Genomic DNA, 22,662 nt, shown 5'->3' with positions numbered 1-22,662 from the left:
GTGTAAAGTGAACAGTGAGATGTTGGTAGGCTTTTGCACATTTTAATCGTTCCTTGCCACGATATAACATAACTGACAACTCATCTCCATCTCATATTGTGTATTGTTCGCCTATCATAGCCTACTGTGTCGTGCATGTAATTTCTGCCAAACTGATAAACTAGTACTTGTAAACCAAAGCGTCTTTCCTCTCCTGCTATTAGGCTAATTGAGGGGAGGAGGGCAACGCAGACAAGTAGATGACCTAGACGACACTTTAGGTTCTACATAAACATTCGCCTTTGGAATCATTTTGCGTTCTAGTGTGTATGGATATATTTTCTAATCGAATGTCGTGTAAACGCGATTAAAAAAACAAACGCATACAAAATATCCGTTTTTAAAAATATCTAGATACGTGTAAACAGGCCCTTAGAAGACCTTGAGCAGCACTATCCATTCCCTCCAACCCAATAAAGGCTGGCGAATTCTCGCCTACAACCTGAATTATGTTCTCACTGTATATCGAGAATTTAGGCAGTGATCCCCCACCAGTCGGCACTCTCTTTATTAGACTTACATCTTTCTGTGCTATTGAGAGCAATTATTTCCATTTTTCTTTACCTCTTCGACTGTACGGAAGTCTGCAGCATTCGTTTACTCTCCGTAATGCTTTTCCAAGTCTCATTTTTTCGTTTGTTGGTTATGGTGTTGCTTTGTTTCAAAGTTAAAATATGTTTATGCTGGTCATACTGCTCAATTAATGTTCTTATTTCCGAATCAGTGAAATTACTCTTTCTTCTTTTTCGATCCTCCATAGCTAATTAGCTAATTAGATGAAAAAGTGAAATGAGTATCCTGGCAACGCACATGAACATGAACGCGCATCGTTACGGCCATACTTAGTTAAGAAAGGTCTTAAATTCTGTTGGTGCAACAGGTGTTAGATATGGGCCTAAGATCAGTCTTAACAAAGACTAACTTAGCACTTATGACAGGCATAGCAAAGACTAGTTGCAACCCGCTCCTGATGTCTGTCGACTGTTACACTCCTCCAATGAACGATGCCTGGCTCTGCCACCCATACGCTCAAAGCAATTCAAACTTTTCGGATCCTCGTTGGTGGAACACGCTTCCAGTTCCTACCAGAGCAGGGGCGCACCTCTGTCTTCAAAAACCTTGTGCAGTCTTCTGAGAGTTTCTCCACTCCTAGTACTACAAAAAATTTGACATGCTTAATCTAGCACTTACACTAGGCTATCCCTCTTTTCCTTCCCTTGACTCAACTTTGCTTTCGAGTCTGTTAAAGTGTTTTTTTTACTGACTGAATAAAATGTCATGTTAGCTGTTACAATATGTGGAATATGTAACTATGTGGTATGATTTTTTTATGGAAAATGCAATCATCTAATTAATAACTTATTAATATATATATATATATATATATATATATATTCTTTCTTATGGTAAGAGCCTGTTATTACCATGAAACAAACTGTATATAATATACAATGCAATAATACAATCAAGTATTTACTAGGTATTTACTCTTTACCCTTACTGTCTGTTTTCATGCTCTGACATCATGTACTTGTAATAAGAGAAGAAAGCAGTCAGGAAGACAGGCAGACATAGATGGATAATTAATATTATCAATGAATGCATTATTGTTTCTTCATATTTTATACACATGTTTCTACAAAATTGTTAGGCCTTCAGAGAAGACCTAGCAGGCCGTAACTGTTCACCACTGCTGTAGTTTTCTAACTGATTAAGCTGTATCAGTTTGGTGCAACAGTATGGGATAATTATCCACAGAGATGGATGACCTAACTGAAGTCAGCAAGCAGACCAGTAAAATCAATCATATTATATTGGTATTTATTCTGTTATATTCTGTGTTTTTGTTGTTACAGGACACAGGAGAACCTGGGTGGTGGAGGGGAGAAATAAATGGCAGAGAAGGGGTTTTCCCTGATAACTTTGTGGTCTTGATTTCTGAAATTGACAAAGAGGTAAGTATGACTTGCAGAGCTCAGCCTACCTAGAGCCTTCTTGTGCTGGTGTGTTAGCACTTTACTGCGCTAGTCTGGGAAACTCTTCGGTGGGACGAGTAGATAAGTAGTTCTAACTTATATTTTAGTATTATATTTGCATTTCATTTGCTTGGATTTTGTATTATTACCGAGAAATATGTTAACCATTCCTGCTTCAGTTCCAGACAGGTCATCATTATAAGTTCCCCCTCGGGGCTAACCTCTTTCATTTCTGCTGCAGCAGGCTGTGCGCAACAGAGTAGACGTTTCCCTCATAAACTCTGATTTGGTCGTTATAGCTTTTTTCCAGCTTCTAGGCGTTTATCTGCGTTGAGCGTTTACTCCATAGATATGAAAACGATTCATACACTGTCGCTGGCCACTCAGTCGCAACTCACTGACGTCAGGTCAAGTTTAAGTTTGCGAGGGTGTAAGGGTTGAAAATGCTGATAACAGGAATGGGACAGCACCTGTGACCAAAATTGACAACACAAAAAACGTTGTTTTATGGCAGTTGTTACCAATGTTTTTTCAAGTTTCCAGCCTTCCTTTGAGTAACCCTGTGTTTCACATCACAACTCTATGAATTGTAGGTAATTCCCTTGAGTAAAGTGTTCACATATGCCGACTTGGGGAAAGGGCTCAGAAAGAGTGCGAGCGAGCCCTCCAGCACTTAACAATTTTGCAGTGGGACAGCCCTAAACCCTCACAAAGTTTGCGGGAACTCACATCAAAGTGTGTGAGTGTTTAAGGGGAGAGATTGGGATTGATCTCTTGTAGCACTACCTACAACTGGCAAAATCAAATTGGCCTTCATTTATCAATCAAACGTGGAAACCAGCACTGATCTGGGTGTAGTAATCATTTTACGACAGGTCTCATATGTGATTCATGAAACGTTCATAACAATTCCAGCGTAATATGAACAGGTGTTGCTAAATGTGGTGGCTGATTGGCATACATTGCATTACATAACCATATGACGCATGCCATTTGTCCATGGTAAAAAAGAACACAAATATGTCAATGGAGCATACGCTGTCCTCCAACCTGGATACAGGTTGGAGGACAGCGTATTATTTTGTGCACAAGAAAACAAAAGCATAGTCCATGCCATGCTCATCGCTACCACAAAAAAAAACATAATTCGGTTCCTGTGGTGGTTATCCTATAATAGTTTTTTATCACACACTTTATAATCTGTAGGCCTAACCATAAGTTTTGGTTTAACCTCTGGTTTGTCTTTAGGGTCATTGTATCAATATATGTATTGTATAGAGTGTGTCCCCTATGTGTTTTAATATGGAAATATATTTTTGGTCATCTCGCAGAAACCAAAGAAGCCACCACCTCCTTTGAAAACTACAGGTAAGATTAGCAGATATTGGACAGATGTGCTTCTTGGTCTGTGATTATATTTGTATCTGTGAGACACTACATAAATACATAAATACATTTATAAAAATAATATTCACAAAAAAGAAACATATGACCGCAGACAAATGTAGATTAACTGATTAGCATCCACACTGGACATAAACAGTATGGAGAGCCAGTCTATGTAAACTTACCGGCAACATTAATACACCTGGTTGGTACTGGGGTGGACCCCTTTTTGCCTTTAGAACTGTCTTAATTTTTCATGGCATATTTTCAACAAGGTACTAAAAAACATTCCTCAGATTTTTGTCCATATTGACATCTTAGCACAGCATTTCTTAAATTCTGGGCCGCAGGGCACCGGCACCGGTCTGTAACGGGGAGACTGCTGATTCGTGGAGTTGCGGAATCAAATTATGTAATTTGCGGCACAATTGATCATGGAACTTCGGAACGGCAGAAAAAGAAAACAACCATTTCCACAATCAGGAAATACTTGCCAGTTTGTTTTCATCAAACATAGAGGCATAAAATGATATGTGGCATGAGAGTTCATTAAATGTGAAGAGAAACTGAAACCACTCGAGGTGCACAGATAACGTTGGTGGCTACGAGGTAACTATAATAGAGCAAAATGGATTTTTTACTGTAGATACTGAATAATATACTGTAATATTGTAATAATGTTGAGCATTGTATAGAGTCAGATTTTAATAAAAAATGCTCAAAATATATGGTAGCCTAATTGTTTTTCCTGTTTAATAAAGATCTCCAGATCAGTGATTCATGCCTATCTGCTCTGCCATTTACCATACACAAAAGTTAGTCTTTCCTGAATCCTGACATTCAAACATTCAAATGATATTTAATAATAATAATAATAATAATAATAATAAAAAAAAAGTGTATGATGCTTGCATGGGGGAAGCTTCCCAAACCAATGCCACCCATATAACTGTTCATCATTGAATCATGGAAGCATCATGCAACCATGCTGAGTAAAGCAATGAAACCATTGTAATTATGTTTGCAATTTTACATTAGTAAAGCAGTCCTCTGATTCACATGTTTTCACCTAAAACCTTTTGTGAACAATGCACTGACAACATTGACTGCTTCACTTTCTTGTGATATGAAAATAATAGTAATGATAGTATAATAGTAAAATAATAGTAATGAGGCCCACACAGTTGGTGCATATTTGGTGGCTGCACATCAATCATGCGAATCTCCCATTCTAAAGGTGCCCTATTGGATTAAGGGCTGGTGATTGTCGAGGCCATTTGAGTACAGTGAACATATTGTCATGTTCAAGATACCACTTTGGGATGATTCAAGCTTTGTGACATGGCACGTTATCCTACTGAAAGTACACTGTGAGCATAAAGGGATTGGTCAAAAACAATATTCATGCAGGCTGTGCCATTTAAATGATATTCAGTGGGTAATAAGGGGCCCAAAGTGAGCCAAGAAAATATTCCGCACAACATTATACCACCAGCCTGAACCCTTGTTACAAGGCAAGATGCATAGATAGATAGATAGATAGAAGGGGAAATTCAAGATGCATCCATGCACTTGCAAAATTCTGACCCTACCATCTAAATGTCATAGCAGAAATCGAGACTCAATAGACCAGGGAACATTTTCCAATCTTCTATTGTCCAATTTTGGTGAGCCTGTGTGATTGTAGAATCAGGTTCCTGTCCTTTACGAACAGGAGTGGCACCTGCTATAGCCCATCTGCTTCAAGGTTCGACGTGTTTTGCATTCAGAGATGCTCTTTTTCCATACCTCATTGTAACAAGTGGTTATTTGAGTTACTGTTACCTTTTTGATCAGCTCAAATGCCATTTTGACGCAGAACTTTTTGAAAATGGAAAGGAAATAAATATTGTTTACAAAACCTTTTGTTCTCAAGGCTATAAAAGAGATACATGCAACCCCTTAGAACAATTACGTCTTCCACACATTGATCTGCACCCCCCCCCCCTCCCCCATACTCACACTGATTTGGGCAAACATACCTCAGAAAATAAGCTTTGGAGAAGTTAAATGCATACTGCCACCAGAAATGATGTATTTATCTATTACATTCTACTCAAAACTTAAAAATGTAAACACTGTCAGAACTTAGTTTTAGTGAATTATCAAAGACATATTTGTTTTAGTATTTCCTTACATTTTTAAGAAATACAATGTCCTCAAGTAATGTGACTGATGCACATGCTATTTTGACAATCAACCTAGCGTTGCATAATTACACACACACAACAGACACAATGGTCAAAATAATGGAGCATACAGTGGGCGTCGCTTTCAAATGGCCACTTCAGTCGCGCATTACGCGGCGTGAAGCTGCGTGAAACTTTAGTACCACTTTCAGCCACTGTGCGTCGCTCTGCCACTGTACATCGCTCTGTCAGTAGCCTGACTGCCGCCCCTTCTGAAAAAGCAGGATGCTACCGTTAAACATAATTGTTGCCGAGAGGAATCCCAGCCTACGAATTCAATAACAAAATAAATCATGCATAATTAAACATTACCTCGATTTAGGCTACTTGGGTAGAAATCTTTTGATAGCCTACTGGTGCCGCTCCACAAAACTAAAAAATATGTCAATTTGCTGTCAGTGTTGGGGGTAACGCAAATCAAAACAGTGTCTTGTGTGATGATTGAGCCAGTAGAGAAATAACTGTTCAGAATTAATCTGTAGCCTTGGGTAGGCTTCTACAGAAAACAATGTTGTTGGAGATTTGGAGATTTAATTCTATCTAGCGACATTTTTAACAGGCTAGACAACTATGACCCACGTTTTGGTTTCGTAAATTAATTTTCCCTACTTCTTGACTGCAATGTAGTCAATTGACTGCTTGACATGTCATTTTTATTTTTCTGTACAATAAACAATTACATCTGCTTTATGCCGCAGAATTACATTCATATTTGGCTGACTTCTGCAGACGCGCAAAAAAACACTGCCACTTCCCTCCCCATATTCCAAGATTAAGATAGTAGCCTATACAAAAAGTACTTCATACTATCATAAAAATTTGTTAAAACAAATAGCTATTTGCAATTTGACAAAACACTGGTCCTCATTTTGCGAATGCGAGGACGATATGAGCCTGTTGCATTTAGTTAGATGTCCGAGTCACGCATAATGTTTGAAAACCACTGGCTCTTAATCACAATAATTTAACACACAACAGTTGGATAGCCTACTTCATCATGTTCCCATGCCTACATTTTGGTGAGTAGCATAGAGATCGTTAAAAACAATAAAGTATGGCTCTCCGTTTGGGACATCGAAAACGTATATTTTTAATAGGGTAGACTACCGTCGGAGATGCTGACTTGCAAAGGCCTCGGGATAACACGTTATCTCCACTATCATCAGTCAATGCCCCCTTGATCAAAGTGGGGAATGAAAGAAAAAGTTTGAGAACCACTGGCATTGTGTCATGTAAGGTCGTTGCAAAATCTAGAGAAATGTGTGAGGTGGTCAGTGGGGGACAATTGAGACACACATTGGATTGTGTTATTACTTTATGTTTAATTTGTCCTGCGTTACTTCTACGGCTGCAAACGGGATTCACTCGCCGTTAACCAAATATTTCTTTATTAGGGCAGGGCAGGCATATTTCTGGCTATTAAATTATTTCTAAACCAGTCTGCCAAAGTCTGTAGTGAAGTCTGTGTAGGGTTTTCCAGGCTCCATTTCTTTTTATGAGACACCCTGCTCACTTGAGACATCTGCTGGTTGTTTGGGTCGTTGCAGCGTCGTTGCAGCGTCACTGGAAAAATACAAATTAAAGTTGCGTGATCCCGCGTGATCCCGCGTGCGGACCGCGAGGGAAGCTGGCCAAATCGAAGCACTGCCCACTGTACTCCTTTGTAACTAAGTGTCTACATCCCCTAGACATTTTAGTAAACATATGAAAACTATTTTGCCATACACATTTACTATCATAAAGCAGTATAAGGCTATACAACAGGACCCACTATTTATAATTATGTAAATGTGGTCTAATTAAGCAATAAGCCCCAAGATGCCATTGGTTATACTGATTGAAGAACAGCTAAGGGGCATTATTATTCACGACGTGCAAGTGGAGTAGTTGGTAGTTGGGTAAATTCTAATGCATGCAGGCTTACTTCTCCATAGTAATTAATTGATATGGCGATCATGAGGGGGGAAATACGGTCTTAATGACTGGGATGTGTTTGAAGAGGTATAAATATGTGGGTTGAACTACAATTTTGATGTCACATAAAGTGCACAATATGATCTTGAAGGTGTGTTGCCCCCTGCAGGTAACCCCCAGAACCTAGTCAACGTCAGCCGTTTCTCAGACGTAATCCCAGGCCTAAGCAGTTAAAACCTACGATACATCCCTGGAGGTAATTGTAGATAGCAGGGACCTACTGTCGAGTGCAGTCGCACGACTTCCCTCTGCGGCGCAGATAACCTAAAGCTCCTATTTTTAAATATCCCCCTTGGAAGTTGATCAGGCTTCCGTGGTGGATTTATTGAGATGTTTATGAAATAAGGAGCGACTACGCCTAGGTCTCGAACAGTTGGCTAACGTGCGAAGATGTTTGACCCTAGAATTTATCTAGAGACACAGGTTATAGGCTACTTCTTGCTTAGGTTTTTAAAGAGTGGAGACCTTCTTACCGTCCTTCAGTATAAAGTCACGCTGACCTAAGTCTTAGAAAAGACAGATGAATAACCACAGAAGAGACACGTTATCTTACCCTCCTGCTGGAATTCGTAGGAAAACCAAGAAAAGACAAAAAATACTGCTTGAAGAATTAGATGCCAAGGTTAAATGAGTTCTTTACTTTTCAGCACTTTGGAGATGATAACAAAATGCGGCGTAATATCCACTTGCAGGTTACAATGTTGTAAAAAGAGTAAATCCACAAAATAGGTAAATAGTAAATCCACAAATGGAGAAGAGATTACAATAAAAATAGTAAATCCACAAATGGAGAAAAAGAGAATATACGGAAAAAAAGTAAGTCCTCAAAAAAGGGAAAAAGTCAGCTGATTGTCTTCTGCAGTCACTCTCTGTCGGAGTAGCAGGTCTGATATCTGCAACAGGTTCCACGGAGTTTCGGTCCACGACTCAGCCTGGCACGACGTCCAACACTTTGCTTCTCAACGAATTTCGGAGGACGAATTCTAACAACCACACGCGACATCATAAAGCAAAAACCCAGCGAGTTGAAGGAAGGAAAAAAGAAGAAGCAGCCCCGATTGTCTAGTTCAGCCCTTATTTATACTAGGTAGACATGACCTCCCCCACACATTCCTAAGGCAAATCAATCTTTCCCACGACAGTTTAGAACCTTCTAAAAGTTCCCACGAGGGCTGGGAATATTCTCACGTTAGCTGGGAACATAGCTGGGAATATTCTCACGGCAGCTTTGGGAATATAGCTGGGAATATTCTCACCATAGCTAATACATTCTAGAAGTCACTGATCTTAACCAACAATATAAGATGACACGCATTAACATACTTCTCCGGGTTACATTTCGGAGACGATACATCACATTCAGGTTTACAGATAGTTTCCACAGGTTACACAAACAGTTTACATTCAATGGCAATTATAACCATGTGACACATTACATTTAGCAACATACACTTTTACAGTCATCAAGAGAGATCGGTTACATTCTTACAGGTTACAAACACTTATGGCATTAACCTTCACACAATGCAATCTGAATACATTCATTTAAACAGTTTAAAGGCACTTTACCCATTTCACAGTTTAAGACATACAATTCCTTACATGCATAATTCCCTAGACTTTACAAGGTCAGGCTACTAAAATACTTGTAATGATACATTTCATTCATTGCACTTTATTATTTATTATGAGGTCATTGTTTGCAGTTATGATTCATTTTCCATTCTTTTATTCACATTCAATAATCATCAACTATTTCTGAGGTCAAGGTGATCTGGTTTAATAATCCTGCACATTGTTCAACATCCGCTTCAACACATTCATTCACTTCCACGCTTTCAGGTGATCTTAATTCAAGAGTAGGTTGCAAAGTAATTGGTTTAACATTACGATTCAATTCCTGGTCAGTTTCTTTCCTAATTTGTCTAATCATATTTTCTAGATCATAGAGGTTACCTTGATAGCTAGCGCTGAATCTAGCCTTTCTGCGTTTTCGCCTTGTAAGACGTATTGGTTTTGTGCTATCGCTCTGGGGTCCATACGGTTGGTGTTCTGGCAACACGTCAAAGGGAAAGAGATTTTAAAATGGATAGTTCCAGTCCTTTATGATTGTTTGAATTGTGTTCAGTGCCATTCACACAACCCTTCACATTGACATCCTTTCATTCTATAGATCCTATTCCTTAGTTGTTCTAAAATCACTGGAACCCACAGTCTCTTCAGGCTTATTGAATAATTTTGATTATTTTTTAATAAGATTGATTTGATCTTATTAGTAGACACTCTTCCATTCTGTTCAGGGATCACAAGTTTTATGGCAAAGAACAAGTGGAGCCCCAATGTACTTTATCAAACATGCGTTTAGCATCTCAGTATATCAACACTTCAGTGTTGTAGGTCGACGGTCATATACTGCTTATACTGTAAGTACTCTGTTTTTTTGGTGATTTCCATTCACTTATCTAGTATTTTCTGTTCTATTCAGGTGACAAGATGGTTCAAGATCACAAACCATCAAAGCCTGCTGCTCCTATGGTTCCACCTAAAAAGCCAATCCCTCCACCTGGCAAAGGGCGCTCAGGAGCTGGACCTCCCAAACGACCTGAGAAACCTCTAGCATCATCTCCTGCCACTCCAACTGCTAAGTTAGTTTTATCATTTCTACATATCAGCCTTTATTAACTGACTAGTCCCCCACATTCTAACCACTCCTAGGATGAAATAATCAGTATGAAATTAATCAGTGATTTTTACGTGTAACTGCCCAACAACAAGTGGTGGGTTTTTTTATGGTATTTGGCATACACATTTGTCCAAAGCAACTTACATCATATATATTGTCTGATGAATATCATGTCCAAAATGGTTACTTTTCAAAATAATTGCATATAGTGTCATCAAAATTGGTAAAGTGTCACATTTTACGTAAATCAAGTTTAAACAGGGGTACACATTAGATTAAAACGGCCACATCACATTAAATTATTGTTAGTCTATGTATGCACTCAGTTTTTCTTGACATTGAATGCATCTTGCTGAATTCTTTTGTTTTAAAAGATGTAAGTAGCCTACCACGATTTTTTGAACTGCACTTCATGCCGTAACCTTGTTTAGTGCCCTCTTCTCCGCTCCCACCTCTCGGAAAAACATCACCCTTCATGAAGTAACGGCTCCCACACACAGCTGCGTTCCGTCAACACATGCCAGTGGGTGTTCCCGACGGTAGCTATGCAAATGACTTGAAGTAAAACCGTAATATGATTGGTTGGTGCCGTCCGTAGATTGGCTTGACTGGCGGGTGCCGTCTGTCGGTGCAGCAACAGCTGAACTCCTCAAAGCGAGCGGCGGGAGAAACGCGACGCAACGGACCCACAATTCAGTTCGGCAACGGATCACGTGAGCCCATGTAAAGTGAATGGGATGCGTCTCCAGCAACGCGATGCACGCAGCTGTGTGTGGGAGCCGTTAGAGAATCTTGAGTATGGAAAATGCTGCAGGCCTCTTTAAACCAGTCATTTATTTAGCATTGCATTGCAGAATTTCAAACAGTGTCGTAGCTCTCCAAAAAGCATAGTTAGGTCGTAACATATGGAATCATTGGTAGTAGCCTTTTGTATGTTTCTTCTGCAGTTGAACCAAGCTACTAAAAACAATTCTGGCTTAATACTGCTACTACTGGAGGGTGTATAAAACAAAAATAGGACTTGAATGCAAGTTATAATCAACATTTTTTAAAAGTGCACTAAATAATAGGGGTGTAACGGTACACAGAAGTCACGGTTCGGTTCATACCTCGGTTCGGACATCACGGTTCGGTACGAGTTCGGTACAATGGAGGGAAAAGCAAAACAAAAATGCAGAAAGCATTTTTTTTTGTACATGTCTCAGGCTGTACCACCTAGTGTCATACAGTCTCTTCCCTGAGCTATCTGCAACAGCCTGAAGTGTGTAAGATGTAGGCTAGTACAATAAGTACCCAGACTCCATCTGTAACTTGTAAACAAAATAAGACAATCAGCTATAAAACTGAAAATAGGCCTACATCATCTCTTATTTCTGAAAGTGCAAATTACATAGAAAAATGATTTTTAAAAATCCACTTAAGCAAGACCTTCAACATCTGTGTTTAGTTGTATATGGAAGGGTCTACAATTTGCCTCAATATTGTTTTTATTGTGTAAGTAATAATCTAGCCTACTAACTGTGAAAATATCAAACTATTTTGCCTTTTTTTTTAAAAACGAAATTGCTCCTTTCATTTCATAAACAGACTACAACTAGAAGTCACGTGACTTTGCCCTTTGACGTTAACTCACCGTAGCATGGTTTGTTTATTAGCCTGTTTAGCGTTGTCACTTTATTTTACTGTCTATGCACTTAACACTACCAGCTCCTCATGTGAGAAGTTACAAGTTACCCCAACATAAAGGTAATTACCACGCGATTTACATAGCTTTCTGTCATTACGAAATCGTTTAATTTAAGCCATATGTTTTGGCCCTATTTGTATATCCAAAGGCTGCTGAAGCGCAGGGGAAGTGTTTTTTCCCCTCGTTTCAGTGATTGGTAGCCTACATCATCTGGGGCCTGTACTACGAAGCGGGGTTTCTGGCTTATCTGGGTAACTTCAGAGAATGTCTAATAAGGGGAGAACTGCCACTCTCGGAAAACTTCCGGTTTCTGAACTGGTTGCAGTTCCTTCTGTGGTTCCACATGAGGGCACTCGTCCACGAGTGCAGAATGCATGGAGGTCTATGGAGCTGTACCCCTCAAAATCCACTTTTCTTGGGATATAATTTTTTTTCAAGTAATTTGAGTATTGCATTCGAAAGGGGAGGCAAAGAAAATACACTTGGTTGAGTATTATATTTTTTAAAGTCACTTAATTGTTCTAAAAAGCCTTTCAAATGTGTCAATGACGTCATTCATTAGCACAATGCTAGCGTGTTATGTGCAACAACGACCCAACCTGTAAGAAATAAAAAGGACATAAGTACTCGTTCATTCAACTTTTGACCTATAACCCATGTTGAAGTTATACAAACTACAATCAAATCTGAGATTTGTCAACGACAATCAGGTGAAAGAGACCAATTTAGCTGTCTAGCTCCATTGACTCCCATTCATTCTGCACTCATGGTGATCGCCCCCAGTGGAACTCTGGTGGAACTGCATCCAAAATTCGGTACAATGGGACTTAATACGGAGTGGCAAGGCTCTCCGTAGACGGGCTCTGGTAACTTCGAGAGTAACTTGATCGTGTGGCGTAACTTCCCGATTAACCCGTACTACGAAAGGTGGATAGGTTTTAACCGAGGTATGCTGCCATGGCAATTTACGCTGCATCTCAAACCTGCTCCGACCAGGTTATGTTCTTGGTTAACCCGAGGTTTCCGTTAACCACACCCTTTATAAGTACCACCCCTCCACTAACAATTTCTCCCGAGACATGTCGGCGTACCTGGATGATCCATACGACATTGGAGCGCAACTCGTGAGGGACTCTATTCGCAGGGCGAGGGGTTTTAGAGACCGCCAGAAAATATATATAGCCTACCCGGACGATATTCTCTATGAAGATATAGATTGTCAGCCGAGGGAATTCGTTATCTTTGTCAGATGATCTAGGAAGACGTCTCATAGCAATGCCCGTACGTGGACATTCATGTATTCAATCGGTGATGCAAGAATACTGTATGTCCTAAAATAAATCGGACATAGGCCTACAGTATTCTGAACATCTGAGCAAGAATAGCCTAAAATAAATCTGACATAGCCTACAGTAGGCCTAATAAATAAAAATCACCATTTTAACAAACTTGTTGAATTGAATGTCATATTACTGTAGGCTACCCTGCACATAAAGGCTACACATTTCCACAGCACCAGAATCCGCCTCCCTCAACCCCCTCCATAATCGGCCTTCCACTATTATTTGCGATGGCCAACTCCTCTGCTACTGTAAAACACTCTGGTGCCTTTCCTCCTACAGTAGTGTTCGAAGACACCTGTTTCTTGTTAGCTGTAAAACAATAGCCAAGTGAAGGCTATAAGCTAGGCCTACATGTTTTCATAATTAGGAAATATGAAGAACATGTGGGAATGCAAGCTATAACTATATAAACCTACTATTCTGAATAATGTTTTTGTGTTTCATTTTCACCTGCTGCCATGTGCGTTTGGCAATGGTGTTGCATCTGAAATGTTCACAGGATTAGGCATACACTAAATCAGTCAATGGGGGCTACTTAAACATTCAATTATCCTTATTACTGTAATCTATATGTCCACTTCTGAATTGGGTTGCATCTGTAGGCCTTTCTATGAACTCAAATTAGGCTATTTAATTATTTCAACTCATTTCAGACATTCCGTAAGCTACTAATCCTCCGTAACACATATTTGAAGAACATGTGGGAATAAAACTTTACTTTTAGGCATTTAGGCTACCCGATCTGTAATACGTTGCCAACAGTCTTGCTTTGCTCACTGCCGACGTATTTGATTTTTGTCGTAGAGTGGGTTTTAATTCCTCATAACTTGTCATAATAATTGTGCATTCCTCATCCGTAAAATAAGGTGATCGCGTCATCATTGAAAGTGGTGACTTGCGCTGCAACCCGCCCCTTTTATGTGAACGCGCACAGGTTAACCCCGGCTCAACAAATCAACTTCATAATCAGCGTCGTAGTACCGATTAACACCACTTAAGATAACCAAGTTTTGTCAACCCTGGTTTAACAAAGTAACCCTGGGTTACATCTGGGTAGGTTAAGCTCCCTTCGTAGTATAGGCCCCTGGGTGATGGCTTCGAATATGTGTAGCATTTTTTCCACTCACATACCCAACAACTGCTGAACAACGCCGACACAGAGTTTCATCTTATCCACCACTCTTTCGCCTGTAGGCTACTAACATTACTGTAACTGAAGTTCTCAAACTTGCCTAAAACCTCTAACTCTTGTGGGTCTAACCTTATATTAGTGCTGCTAATGACTGACGGACTCGACCGACGACCTGGCAAAAAAAAACATAGGCGCCAATCAGAGCTTCAGAGCTAAGGCGAGGCTACAGATTAGCGTTAGGTGTCGCTAAAGAACTCCCGTAACTCTCGCTACTTAACAGTAATTGCGCATGACATTAATTAATCCGCACACGAGTTTTATGTATTTTTATACCGTGTATTCTCCGTGTAAATTCATGCACCGAACCGTGACGCCCGTACCGTTTTGGTTCAATACGAATACATGAACCGTTACACCCCTACTAAATAAATAAAGCATCCAGAGACACTTAGCTTGAACTCTCACAAGTCGACACCCAGTCAGCAAAGCTGGAGCAGTATAATTAGCCCTTTTAGCTATTCTGTTTCCACTGCATAGACTACAGGACATCAATATTTAAACATAGATTTTCCAGATAACTTCAGGATTGTCCCAAGGTCGTGTCACCAGCCCCTGCAAATTTGTTTCATTTGATCAATTTTCCTGCAAATCTTTGTTTGTTTTATATATTATACGATCAATATAAAATGTCTGAGCTGCTACATGATAAAACTCTTAAGTTAGGAAGATTAAGACCCCCATCTGCTCTTGGGTGATACAAAAGCTGCCTTTTCAGTCTACATGCTTTACCTGACCAAATGAACGAAGACATTGAATTTACTGTACCTCCTCTTCAGGAGGCGTTACAGGAATAGTTTTGGAATTTAAATAAGAATTTTGGTCATCTTAAAGAGGTTTATTCTTCCTGTTAAGTTAATCTTCAAGTCTTGCCATTGCTTAACATCCTTTCAGTAAGCAGGCGGAGTATCACTGCTATGTCTATTTGTGAGCATTATAGCATTCCAACACCCCAAAATCTGTAATTCCACTTTTTGTGAGAAGTTATGCTTTTTTGGAAACTATGGTGAAGATTTTGTGCATATTAGATTTATGTTTTTAATGCCTATTGTATTTTGCATCAGTAAAATAGTAAGAAATGTAGCTGCAAGCAGCCATAACAACATAAATGGTTATTGACAAACTGATGAACTGAGGCATTTGTGACTGTAAGCTGTAGTGGGGAAAGCAGGTCACTTGTTTACAGTGGCAACAGTTGGTCCCAGTCTAAGACGTAAATATTGAGATTAAGAATTGAGATGGAGTGCATCACATTTGTGATGGTTGTTGCTTGAGCACTTTTCAGGAATTGGAGTTATGCAGCAAATGGTTTACTGTAACCTACATGTCCTTTACTCTTTTTCTTTCTTTTTTCTTTCCCCTTGTAGACATAATGGAGAGGTACCTTCCACAAGACCAAAGTCAGACCTGGAACCAGCACTACACACAAAACCAAAAACATTGTCTGGTGACTGGGGGGAGAAAACTGCTGAAACAAGTATGTTAAAATAAATAAAACAAATATGTTAAAAATATTAATTAGAATAAAAGTAGAAAGATAGAAAGAGCACAAACAGATAGAAAACAATTAGGTGTTTGAAAAGGAAATCTAAAGGGAGTTGAAACTTCAGTAAAAGCAGGAAAACTTGTAAATTCCATCATTCACAATATTTTCGCTATCCGGAGAGGCAGGTAATGTGCAGCGTGCAGTGTAACACTAAAATAAACAAGCAAGCAAATATGTGAAGGTGTTAAGCCCACATTTATTGTTATGGACATGATTTTAAAAATTAATACATTGGAATTTATAAATTAATTGTATCCCAGATTAGTGCGGTGTTAGTATACTTCTAGTATCCTGAACTTCTGAATATCCCTCTAGTTTTGCCCCCTAAATGACATCTCTTGCATGTCCAGATAAACAGGCTTGCTATAACAAGGTCAAGGTCAAGGTTACTTTGTTAGCTCTCCCAAGGGAGAAATTTGTTTCGGATAAAGGGTAAGCTGCCACAGCCACAATTCAAAAGACATCACAAGACATAGCACATATGTTACAAATAGAATAAATAAAAAATACATTATGAATGGGCACACATTCACAACCATCCATCATGCCATAATTTACACTCAAGCCCTCTTAAAAGCACAGTAAATACCCCATAAATAGCACTTTCTCCCACCCAGTCCCAGTATATATTAAGCACAGTCACAAGTAGACACTCACTCTATCCGCACTCTCGTCACACACAGGGCAATCATACACCACAGCCTCAGGACATCTACACTCAGTTCAGCCACTTATACACAGCCCCCTCCTCAGCACTTATTTTCGTTTTTGGCCCAAGTTGCCCATTAAGCATTTTGTGACTGACAGGGGGGGAAATTAATGTTTGTGCTCCTGTACCTCCTTCCTGAGTTCATAAGCTCATATTCTTGGTACAGCACATGGGAGGGGTCAGATAGAATTCTGTCAGCCTGCTGTAGAGTGGACTGCTCAAAGATGTTGTGGGGAGTGAGGGGAGCAGGGACTCCCATCATTTTTCCTGCTGTTTTGACCAGATTGTGTAGTTGGGCCTTGAACTTAACTGTAAGATTCCCAAACCAGCTGGTGATGCCATTGCATGGCAAAGCATGCTTCTAGTGCTTCCCGTGTCTTCTCTCCTCACACACATACAGTGGGTCCCTGTTAAGTTTGGACGGGTTCCTTCAGGAATCACGATCCCCATTTTCTCGGCAGAAATGGCACAAACTGCAGTTAACACAAACAACCACAAGGTGTCACTTTGGTGCCACTACTATTTTTGATGCGACTTGACTTACTGCTTCCATGATGCAGTTTCCAAGTCAGTAGAACAATCAGAGAAAGCTGAGCCATTACCAAACATATGATAATACAATAGCGTGAGTTTATATATCTTATACCCTATTTGTCACGGTTACTTATAGATTTGATAGTGAAACGATAAGAGCATAAGAGACTTTCAGTGGGGGCACGGGAACTTAAATTGATCACGGTAGTTTAAGCTTACACTTGACAAAACATTCTAATATGAAAATGTAGATGCAATTGTTGTAAAATGGTGCAGCTCCTTTAAGAAAGCACCGTGTGCAGGGATGGAGAGAGAGAAAGCGAGAGGGGATAGGCCTATGTGTGTTAGAACTTAGCGTGTGGAAAAAGTACGTGCTGTTGAGACTGGAGCGAGTCATATTCAAAATAATGCCAAAAAAAGCAATTATCCTCATTCATTGCAACCAAAGCATGCCTGCTTGCCGACGTTCAAACGAAAAATATATCAAAGCACCTTTTGCGTTTGAATGTAACACGAAAAAATGTTTAAACAGCTGGACAAATGGTTTAGCTAATTGATTATATAACCTGTACACCAGCAATTGTTGAACATTTACCTGTACAAGTACATTGACAGTAGCCCAGCCTAACAGCATGTTGTAGACCTACTGTAGAAATTTCACTTAAATTGCAACCGCAACATGCCTGCTTGCCAACGTTCAAACGACAACGAAAAAGATAATAAAACAACAAGAGGGTTGAGTCTGAATGACACTGAGTTTTTAGACACTGAGTTTTTGTAGTTAAGAAATATTTTCGTATAAAAAAATGCTCATTCTTCAATCTCCTTCACTGACGCCTATGGAAAAGGCTTAACGTCCCAAAACAACGATCAATGATCATCAAATTTCTCTCTCACATTGCTCCTCATAACCATCTATAAAAAAGTGTTTTTTCTTTTCTCTTTGAGCACATCTGAATCCCAGGACATAACGCACTGGACCTTATAATAGGCTCGAGATATAATTCCAAATGGGGCAGATAGGGGCCACTGCACTTAAAACTTAAAAAGATGAAGCTTTCCGAACTTTGAAATTGCGATAAGTGACTGGCATCGGGTGAACGAAGCTTTTCGAAGTTGAACAGGCTATTAAAAACTATTTGCGCACCTCCATGTCACAGGAGAGACTGGGCTCTCCCTTCTATGAAAAAGACGTTAGGCTACCTGCAAACTGGCCTATGATTTCATTGCTGAGTTTGCGGCAAAGCAAGAATTTTTTTTTTTTCCTGAGTCAGGATATGGCGAGTCAGTGTCATTTATTTGTCCAATGTTAGCCTATAGATACAGACCAGTACATCTTATCAATAGTTTGAATGTCGTGTGTGTTTCTGCTCATTGACAAATACCGTTCAGCACAATGATTCATGCCCAATTAATTCCCCCTGTTAAAGTGTTCGCCTTTGTTACACTATTTGGTTTCGTGATGTAGCCTAGCCTATGATAAACACCATATGGCCAAATATGTGACTCAGCTAATGTTATAGGCTATACAATTGAATTTCCCCTCTTAAAGGCAAGCTGGTGTAGCTTATTAGACTAGGCTACTATTAAAATACACCGACGGTAGCCTTGGCTATGTGTAAAGTAAGCTATAGCATGATTTCATGCACGTAAGTGAAAAGGGCCTTGCATCTGTCAAGTTCGCACAGGGCCTCGCATCCCCTTGCGACGGCCCTGCAGCTCCTACTAAGACAGCGAGGAAAAAGTTAAAATACGCGATAAACCCGGGAAAAGTTGACAGGTTTGTTTCTGTCCCGGTGATTATTTGTGAAATTGTGCAAACGACAGCCTTTTCAAGGCATTTCAAGGAAGGAGTCGTAGCATGCAAGCTCCCAAATTGACCCAGTAGCCTAAGGCATCAATAAATTGTTGGGACTGGGGAGGGTCATGCGTTTTTTCTCAATCACTTTGGAGGGTCATAGAAAAAATTCTTGCTGGCGAGGGAGGGTCACGTCTTTTTTGACTAACGCTCCCAAAACTCCTCCGGTAGCCCCTTAATTAAATAAATAACGAACAGTCCCTAATTGATTCATAGCCTAGGCCTACACCAGCAATTGTTGAACATTGACCTGTACAGGACATTGACATGTAGCCCAGCCTAACAAGCAAATGTTGCAAAATACATCAAAAGACGCAATTAATCAGAAATAAATAATGTAATCTGCATCGCTTTATTTAACAAACTGCAAGCAACAAGAGCATTGAGTTCGCTGTAAGGCCAAACCCAAGAGCAAAGCCTATCTGTTAAGGCAGTCGATAGGCTATATAACAAGCTGTGTGCCTGGAAAGACGATAGATGACGGCTCTGGTCATCCCATACCCTCCCCCCACTTCCTGTAGCCTACCATTATGAAAGCCTGTAGCCTAAAACGACTCGTTGCCTTTTTGTGACATTAAGCTTTTTCACGTTAAGCCCCCCTCCCCCACCACCTTTTTTCACAAGCAGTGGGGGAGCGCGGGGCACAAAGTAACACTTTTTGGTAGACAAAGGAGGGTTCTCCGCGCTTCTGTCGTTTGGCCACAATCCGTTGCAACCAGGCCAGGACAGATATTTTAGAGAGAAGGAGAGACGCCGGTGCAGCTCAGATGTCTTCTTAATTTTCTTTATTCTTTAGTAAAAGGTGCAGAACATTATTAAACTTTGACTAACATTTCGATGTGTCGATGTTTTTGACTAACGAACATCGAAACGTTAGTCAAAGTTTAATAATGTTCTGCACCTTTTACTAAAGAATAAAGAAAATTAAGAAGACATCTGAGCTGCACCGGCGTCTCTCTTTCTCTAACACTTTTTGGCTTTGGCTAAATATTTCTAAAATCATTTGAGTTTCACTAGTCACATGTTTTAACAAGCAACACTTGTTATTGAACTAATGACAGACGTGTGTCGAAAATTGACTTTATTTTTCCATACGGAGAAATAACATATGCAGAGTCTAACCAAGGTCAATCTTGCCAAAAAAGCCCTCAAACCTGAAAACACATGAGGCAAAAGTGCAAAACATCGCGCATATTTTTGTATTGCAATCATTGTAGCCTACAGTTGTAACAGCGCGTAACAGTCGTTTTACTCCCCGGATGCGCTCATTATGAAGAACGTTTAACGTGTCCCAAAAACAGCTACAGTGGGCAGTGCTTCGACTTGGCCAGCTTCATTCGCGGTCCGCGCGTGGGATCACGCGGTATCACGCGACTTTAATTTGTATTTTCCCAGTGAGACGCTGCAACAACCCAAACAACCGGTAGATGGCTCAAGTGAGTAGGGTGTCTCGTAAAAAGAAATGGAGCCTGGAAAACCCTACACAGACTTCACTACAGACTTTAGCAGACTGGTTTAGAAATAATTTAATAGCCAGAAATATGCCTGCCCTGCCCTAATAAAGAAATATTTGGTTAACTGCGAGTGAATCCCGTTTGCAGCCGTAGAAGAAACACAGGACAAATTAAACATTCTGGTTTTCTCCGAGTGCAACGATGATAGACAGATATCATTTGGACAAAATATAGAGCATATTAACCTCCGTTGCTCAGCCAAATGCCTTCCTGTTACGTCCTGTTATCACGGAGTTACAGGCATAAACGATTTTTTAAGGTCACAAGTTTACTTCATTAGCGGTTTATTTTTTTGATTATTAAAGAGTGTTTTTCATTTAAAGGTTTGACTTCGTGCTTATTCAGTAGAGCATTTAGTGCTCTTCCCAATCCCAGACGTTCACGTTGCATGTTTGTTTGTAATGGATGCAACCGCGAGATATAGGCTACGCGTTTGACGGCAATGAGTTGTGAACGGACATGAACCAAGACATATAGGCCAGCAGCAATCTAGGGACTGTTCGTTATTTATTGAAGGGGCCACCGGATGAATTTTGAGTGCTTCAGTCAAAAGTTGCGTGACCCTCCCTTGCCTGCTAGAAATTGTTCAATGACCCTCCGACAGAATTGTTAAAAAAGACATGACCCTCCCCTTGCCGTCTTCCGCCCGCGCTGCTTTGCGCCACAGCCACACACTGTGATAACGTTCTTAAATCAATCTTTCCTGAGCTTGCATGCTACCAGTCCTTCCTTTTCAAATGTGTTGCGCCTGTTTGCACAATTTCACAAATAATCATATGTGATTAATAATATGACAAATAATCCCTGTGCATGGGGACCGAAACAATGCATGCCAACTTTTTCCGTGTTTATCACGTATTTTAACTTTCCCCCGCTGTCTTGCCGTAGAATAGGCTATCCCAGATTTTAATACTCTCATAACAACCCTGCCATCGGGCCTGTCTCTGTGTTGCCCTGTTGCTACCCCTTGCCATTCCAACGAAACAGATGTCTTCAAATCATCGTTTTCCTTGCTTGAATGTCATAAACATACAACTTTAGACAGCAGAATTACGCATAGGCTACTTGGAACATAACACATTGACAAAGGACAGATGTATCGTAACACCCCCAATTATCACCACTTTTGTTCAGAAATTCTAAAACAACGATGTTTTTTAACACTTCAAAAATAACATTTGCTAAATTAACCTTACATTTTTCAGTAGCCATAGGTGTGTAGATTTGAACAAAATCTGGTTTGGTTCTTAACGGCACATGGACGGTTAGACCGAGAATTCTTGTCGTGAAATTAAAATTCCACTGGAGCTCCAAGCGGTTGTGTACACGCAGCCTTACAACACTGTTTACAGCTCTTTGAGTCACGGTAAAATGTCATTTTTGGTACATAGCTAATTTAGATACACCTATGGTGTGGGTGGTTGCGTCTCTTTAGGAGTCCGCTGTCTTGGTTTGTATAGAAATGGATATAAGTGACACATACACGCAAGACGGTGGAAATACGGGACCGACGGTAATAGGGGGAGTTCCGATATGTTGCTAGTGACAAAATATTAACTTTCAGTGTTTTACGATGTCTTTGTCATGGGGAAGTGTTTTTCCCCATGCATTTATTCTAGGCTACTGCAGTGACTGCCGTGAGAGAAGCGGGTTCTGTGTTTTGTTCATGTCAGTGACTGACGCGAGAGAAGCGGTGTCTGTGTTGTGTTGCGTTGCGTTAATTTATTTTCATTGGGCATACCGTGCCGTGCCGTCCACAGCTCTTCAGTTCAGTTTTTTGAAACAATGAGTGCAGGAAGCGCGTTTGTATGGTTATATTGCTTGACGGGGGGATCCCAAGCAGCTTTCAGCCATAAGGCTACTTTGAGAACATTTCAATTCACCCGACACTAATATTCAAAATGTTGACAACTATTTCGGCATAGCCTATAAAGCAGTTTAATTAAATGGAATGTAGTTGTAAACAAACGAGCTACTTGGTGAGGCTTGGCCTCAC

General features: G+C 40.1%; 1 protein-coding gene across 1 annotated transcript in view; it reads left to right on the top strand.

Moving 5' to 3' along the window:
* The window catches only part of cd2ap (CD2-associated protein), a 154,480-nt gene that overhangs the window by 86,007 nt on the left and 45,811 nt on the right, over positions 1 to 22,662 (top strand). Inside the window, exons 10-13 of the mRNA XM_076272389.1 lie at positions 1,896 to 1,994; positions 3,347 to 3,383; positions 10,089 to 10,248; positions 15,873 to 15,982. Of these exons, the coding sequence (XP_076128504.1) occupies positions 1,896 to 1,994; positions 3,347 to 3,383; positions 10,089 to 10,248; positions 15,873 to 15,982 (406 nt within the window). The remainder of the gene's footprint in view (positions 1 to 1,895; positions 1,995 to 3,346; positions 3,384 to 10,088; positions 10,249 to 15,872; positions 15,983 to 22,662) is intronic.

This window comes from Alosa pseudoharengus, unplaced genomic scaffold, assembly GCF_046254945.1.
Source record: "Alosa pseudoharengus isolate Yale_2024_CS ecotype anadromous, Long Island Sound unplaced genomic scaffold, YU_APseudo_1.1 YU_APseudo_1.1_scf_7, whole genome shotgun sequence".
In the NCBI taxonomy this organism is placed as follows: domain Eukaryota; kingdom Metazoa; phylum Chordata; class Actinopteri; order Clupeiformes; family Clupeidae; genus Alosa; species Alosa pseudoharengus.
The sequence above is the reverse complement of the archived record's forward strand: the minus strand, read 5'-3'. Positions and strand labels throughout refer to the sequence as shown.